This window comes from Athene noctua, chromosome Z (assembly GCF_965140245.1).
Source record: "Athene noctua chromosome Z, bAthNoc1.hap1.1, whole genome shotgun sequence".
Lineage (NCBI taxonomy): Eukaryota > Metazoa > Chordata > Aves > Strigiformes > Strigidae > Athene > Athene noctua.
The window spans coordinates 23,995,652-24,001,651 of record NC_134077.1 but is presented as its reverse complement, the minus strand read 5'-3'; the positions used below and the strand labels follow the sequence as shown (position 1 = coordinate 24,001,651).

Genomic DNA, 6,000 nt, shown 5'->3' with positions numbered 1-6,000 from the left:
CAAGTTTAGGTCTGTTGTCATGCCTATCATCCTGAAATATCACTACAATGAGCCTGACCTATTCATATCTATTGCTGCTAACAGCTGTCATTTTAGGACTTACATATTCATCATGACTTTTTATGTGTCTTTGTAGACATACATCTTGATATGGAAAAATTATCAAAACATTTTGTAGTATTCTAACAACAAAATTAGAAGAAAAAGACATATTCTAGCAATATAACTAGAAACAAGACAACTTTTAATTTAAATAAAAAACTTTATTAACAATGTAAAACGTTTAATATCTTACAGTTTCAGATTATTCTGGCATGCCCTATAAGAGTTAATACTTAGTGATATGCAGACACCATGCTTTAAATTCTATTGGAAACAAAATGAGTTGGTATTGTGTTTTACATTGTTTATTTTAATACACCTTCTTTTAATAATTTTTTTTTCCAAAAGCTTGTAGAGATACTATCAGCTTAAAAGAAAATCTGTTGCTTCTATGCATTGCACAGTATGCAGGTACTATGACTTCTTTGTATTTACATGGTCTAAGTATTTTAATATATGGTTTGTGTATCATAAATTAAGATACTTTTCTATGAAGCTTTTAAATTGAGATACAGTGGAACACTCAATGTGAATGAGAGCACAAAAAGCAACTGGGATTTGTGCGAATTCTGTTACAATATTGTTTAAATGTTTTAGAACTTTAATACTTTTGCTGTTAAATAGTTTTCTATGCTTCAAGACTGTTAAAATATGATCAAGTATTTTAATGATACTAATAAGAGCACTGTACTATGCACAAACTTTTAGCTGCAGTTCAAACAATAAAAAAAATTTAAAATTATCTATTAACCATAGTTCATGTGTCTTTTCTGTGAGTGGTTGAAAGTAAGCATGCAAAACATACTTTTAGAAGTTTTAAAAACATTCTGTTATGCTAGATCTATTCCACAGCTGGTTTTTGACCACCATAACATTAAACTATTAAAACCCTTATTTTGAAAAGGGGGATGGAGGAAAAGAAAAAAGAAATAGGCCAGTGTAGAAAATGTACTTTATAATCAAAAGTAGCAATGTTCATCTTTTTGGTGGTCAAATAATAGTGGTTTACACAAAGTTATGATTTTCTTGGTGCTTCTGTGCTTAGTCTTCTAACTTGAGACAAGACAACACAATCCAAAGAATCTTCGCTTTCGTCTTCTTACCAATGGATACGGAGTCAAGTTTAGGAGGCTGCTATCATCTGTGATGAAAAACACCACATTTTAATACAAGCATGTACACGTGCACACACACAAAAGGGTTTATATCATTTTTGTGCTCTAACAGCACCTACGTGATCAAGTAGTAGATCTCATTGTTCTAGGCATAGAGCAAATAATATCCTAAGTTTTGTATGTAAGAGTCTTACAATGGTAATTATCAGGATCTCCATGATAATGCAACAGAAATTTTGGCAAGAAGAATACCAGTTCAATGACGAAACTTAAATGAAATTACATCTCCAGTACTGGCAGACAATATTCATTCATAGATGAATAATGTTAGGGTCCCAAATAAAACCTAAATAGAAGCAGGTTGAGACCTTGCAGACATGCAAGTTTGGCAATGTCAGTCCTAAGGTTAAATTCTGGCTTAATATAAACATAAAACCCCCCCATTTTTGGGTGGCCGTTTGTGCGTATCAGGGAGCATTTACATTTAAAACCGAAACATATTAGAACTTCAAGAGAAAAAGCACTTGTCTGGAAATGTTAGCACAATATGCTCACCTTATTTCTGTTTATCTTTCTGTTATTTATATTAACTCCTTTTAAATTCATTCAATATGTATACACTGGTGTCTATACTTACATTAACTCACTGTCAGCAAGCTATCTTGCAAAGTCTTTAGAATTCACTTTGAATTTTTGCCATCTTCAGTCATGGTTTCAGGCTAAGAGCTATGACTTACTATGTTCCTATTCTGGTTACATCAGGGACCTAGTTTTGATTGTGGGCTCTAGACATTAATGTAATACAAATACTTCACTATAAGAACATAGGTAAGAGATCATTTAATACTGTGACTCACACTTATGAACTACATGAACAAAATCTCTTAGCACAGTAACCTTCCTGCTGTCACTTCAAAAGAATTTCATATAGAAACACAGGTCTGTGAGCAGTCAGTAACATTATGTAAATTTTTTGTGGGCTTGCAATCTTAACTCTGTTCTGGCTGTCACTGAAGTCAACAGCAAAAGACTCCTTTATTGAAAGCAGGATCGGGTCTTGTAAAGACCAACTCATTCAATGCCATTCATTCATTCATCTCATAATCATTCAAACAGTGCTTGTAATTAATTTACATTTCAAAGTTACAGTCCAGATCATACTAATTACCTGTAATGTTGTTTGTTCTATTTATTTATACTGTTATCTAGCTTTAATTAATTAAAGGTCTTGGAATATTTCAAAAATGTTAAGTGCTGTATGAATAATGAATATCTGACTGTCCATTCCTGAGGCATCCATTCTCAGAGGTGATCTGTAAACTATGATCAGAGCTGGAGTCTGTAGGAGTCGCAAAAACACCATTTGTGATTACCTGATCCTGAGACATATCTCAGAGCTTTTAAACTCTAGCTGACATGTTCCCCATCCTGCTGCACAGGTGATCAGTGATTTTCTGGTCAGTGTTGAAGGGCAGCGTAGACAACAGACAGCAGAGAAGAAATCTGTATGCCTTCATCTCTGTTCTGAATTCAAGTTTCTATATGCTTTATATGCCCCAAATTTGTCTTTTCCTTATTTCTACCACACTTCTTTCTTCTAGGCTATGCACAGACTTTATGGCATTTTCCCAGTGTCTACAATGGCACATCTGTATCATATATCACAAGCAATTCCCCTTCTCCTTTCACATAGTTTTCCATCAAGCCATCCTGCTATAAACTCTTACGTGTATAATGAATTCATCCATTTTATATTCATCTCTTACCATATTATGATGAATGCTAGACTGCTTAGTTACTTGAGACAAGATCTAGCACACATTAGGCATACTTCATCAGCCGCCAATGTGCAAAGACTTTATAGCCTTTAAGAAATACACATTATGAAGAAGAAATCAAAAAGGAAAATTATTATCTTTTGAATGTTGTTCATATGAAGAAAGAGAGTCCCTGTAGATGTGAAATATTTAACACTGCTGGGCCACAAAATGAAGGTCCATTTCTAGACAGATGGATAGGAGAGAGAGCCTGACTCCCTGTGCGTTTGTATGGGGTGTCTAATAGCTGGCTACTGGAAAAAGCAGGCTGTTAGCAGACTCAAGACAAGGGGTTTTTTTCTGCATAGAGTCAGTGTTACATCACAGAAGCTACTAGCCTTGTAGGGGTAAAGCAAACCCATCACTCAGTAGTATCCCTATCATAGTCTGTGCAATTTACACCTTCATCACCTTTGAAAAAGAAAGCCTCCTGACAAAGTAAACTAGTCATGCTGCTACCTTCATGTCACCAGAAAAAGTATATTATTTTATCTACAGATATCTGATCTATAAAATTCCAGAACACCTCATGTGACATCTGAGAGGTCAAAGTTCACATACTAAATTGTGGCTCCACTGGCTCAGTAGGGAAGAGATTTCTTTTTGTAACTTCTATGAAAAAACCTAGATTTTTTTGGATCCAGTGAAAGGCAAACCCTCCAATTATCTTAATTTTCCTTACATGAAGAAAATACAAAACGTACCTTGATTTTTCAGTGGTAAAGGCATAGTCTCCCTGAGTTTACTTAAAAGGTTTTTCATTTCTCTCATATCTCTGTGGAAACAAAAGTTGAAAGAGATATAATAGAACAGCAGTTGAAGACTGAATGGGGAATGGCTCAGACTATAGCTTTATTAGTTTTAACTTTTTAAGTCAGCAAATGTGACACCCATCTACATAAAGGGCTGAAGGAGATTCCAGGGGACTACAGGCCTGTCAGTCTGACCTCAGTGCTGAGAAAGGTTATGGAGCAGATCATCTTGAGTGCCATCATGTGCCATGTACTGGACAACCAAGTTGTCAGGCCCAGCGAGCACAGGTTTATGAAAGGCAGGTCTTGCTTGACCAACCTGATCTCCTTCTAGAACAAGGTCACAGCTTAGTGGGTGAGGAAAAGGCTGTGGGTGTTGTCTACTTAGACTTTAGTAAATAAAGCCTTTTCCCACTGCATACTCCTTGAGAAACAGGCTGTGCATGTCTTGGATGTGTGTAGTCTTTGCTGGGTAATAAACTCTCTGCATGGCTGGGTCCTAAGAGTGGTGGTGAATGGAGTCAAATCCAGTTGGAAGCTGGTCGCAAGTGGTATTCCTCTGGGCTCTGTATTGGGGCCAGTTCTGTTTAATATTTTTATCAGCGATCTGAATGAGGGGGTTGAGTGCACCCTTGGTAAGTTTGCAGATGACACCAAGTTGGGTGGGAGTGTTGATCTCCCTGAGGGTAGAAAGGCTCTACAGAGGGATCTGGACGGGCTGCATCAATGGGCCAAGGCCAATTGCTTGAGGTTCAGCAAGGCTGAGTGCATCTGAATCACAACAATGCCATGCAATGCTACAAGCTGGGGGAAGAGGCTGGAAAGCTGCCGGGTGGGAAAGGACCTGGAGGCGTTGGTTGACAGACAGCTGAATATGAGCCAGCAGTGTGCCCAGGTGGCCAAGAAGGCCAATAGTATCCTGGCTTGTATCCAAAATACCATGGCCAGCAGGATTAGTGAGCTTCGTACTCAGCACCTGTGAGACTGCACCCCAAATACTGTGTTCAGTTTTGAGCCCCTCACTACAAGAAAGACATTGAAGTACCGGAGTGTGTCCAAAGAAGGACCACAAAGCTGGTGAAGGATCTAGAGAATTCCTGTGAGGAGTGACTGAGGGAACTGGGGTTGTTTAGTCTGGAGAAAAAGAGGCTGAGGGGAGACCTCATCTCTCTACAGCTACCTGAAAGGAGGTTGTAGCAAGGTGGGTGTTGGTCTCTTCTCCCAAGTAACAAGTGATAGGATGAGAGGAAATGGCCTCAAGTTGTACCAGGGGAGGTTTAGATCAGATGTTAGGAAAAATTCCTTCACTGAAAGGGTTGTCAAGCATTGGAACAGGCTGCCCAGGGTTGAGCTTTAGTCACCATCCCTGGAGGTATTTAAAAGATACATGTATGTGGCACTTAGGAATATGGTTTAGTGGTGGACTTGGCAGCAACAGGTAAACAGTTGCACTCAATATTCTTAAGGGTCTTTTTCAACCTAGACGATTCTATGACTCTAAGATTTTACATGCTGAAATAATGGAGCAATAAATACAAAAATCTATCAAGCAAGCATTTGGTTCACACACACATATCCAAAGACACATATCAAAATAAAGACCAGTAGATTTAATAAGGGAGCACTTATAAACCATCTGATATTAACTAATTGCATCTGGTCCTAATTTATGATCTAACTGAGTATTCAATATTAAATGAGTTGGTGGGCACAACTGATCCTAGTGGCAAAATATAAACAATGCCTTAAAATTAGAACAAGCTAGTACTAATGTCAACTTAATACCCCTTATCAGCATCTTGTAGCTTGTGCCATGAATGCGCTTCATTTTTCAGAAGACAATTATAATACATGCAACTAATCCATGACACAAGCTCCCTGCACTTTAAGTGAAAATTTCGAAACAGAGCTGTCACTCATCCCTTTTAGAAGGACTCTGGCAAGAAATTTTCTAAAAGGCAGAAGATGGAAATATAACAAAATATCATCTCATAAAACAAGGTACATTTGGATATGTTTTGACAGAATCCAGAATTTGCAAAAAGGTTCCTGCTTTACAGATAGGGGGCAGACCAGCAATTTTGTGTGTAGGCTTGTAATGACTTAAGGCTTTCAGGAGTTAAAACCAATGTGGTCTTGCCTCATTCATCTACATATAAAATGGTCCTTAGAAATGAAGCAGCATGACTAATACGAAATAGTTCAGCTTTATTC

The 6,000-nt window shown here is 37.6% G+C and overlaps 1 protein-coding gene across 1 annotated transcript in view; it reads right to left on the bottom strand.

Moving 5' to 3' along the window:
- Nucleotides 1-227: 227 nt before the first annotated feature.
- The window catches only part of RGS7BP (regulator of G protein signaling 7 binding protein), a 46,008-nt gene continuing 40,235 nt past the window's right edge, over nt 228-6,000 (bottom strand). Inside the window, exons 5-6 of the mRNA XM_074932420.1 lie at nt 3,739-3,809; nt 228-1,243 (exon numbers count right to left, since the gene is read on the bottom strand). Coding sequence (XP_074788521.1) covers nt 1,152-1,243; nt 3,739-3,809 — 163 coding nt within the window. The 3' untranslated portion in view covers nt 228-1,151. The remainder of the gene's footprint in view (nt 1,244-3,738; nt 3,810-6,000) is intronic.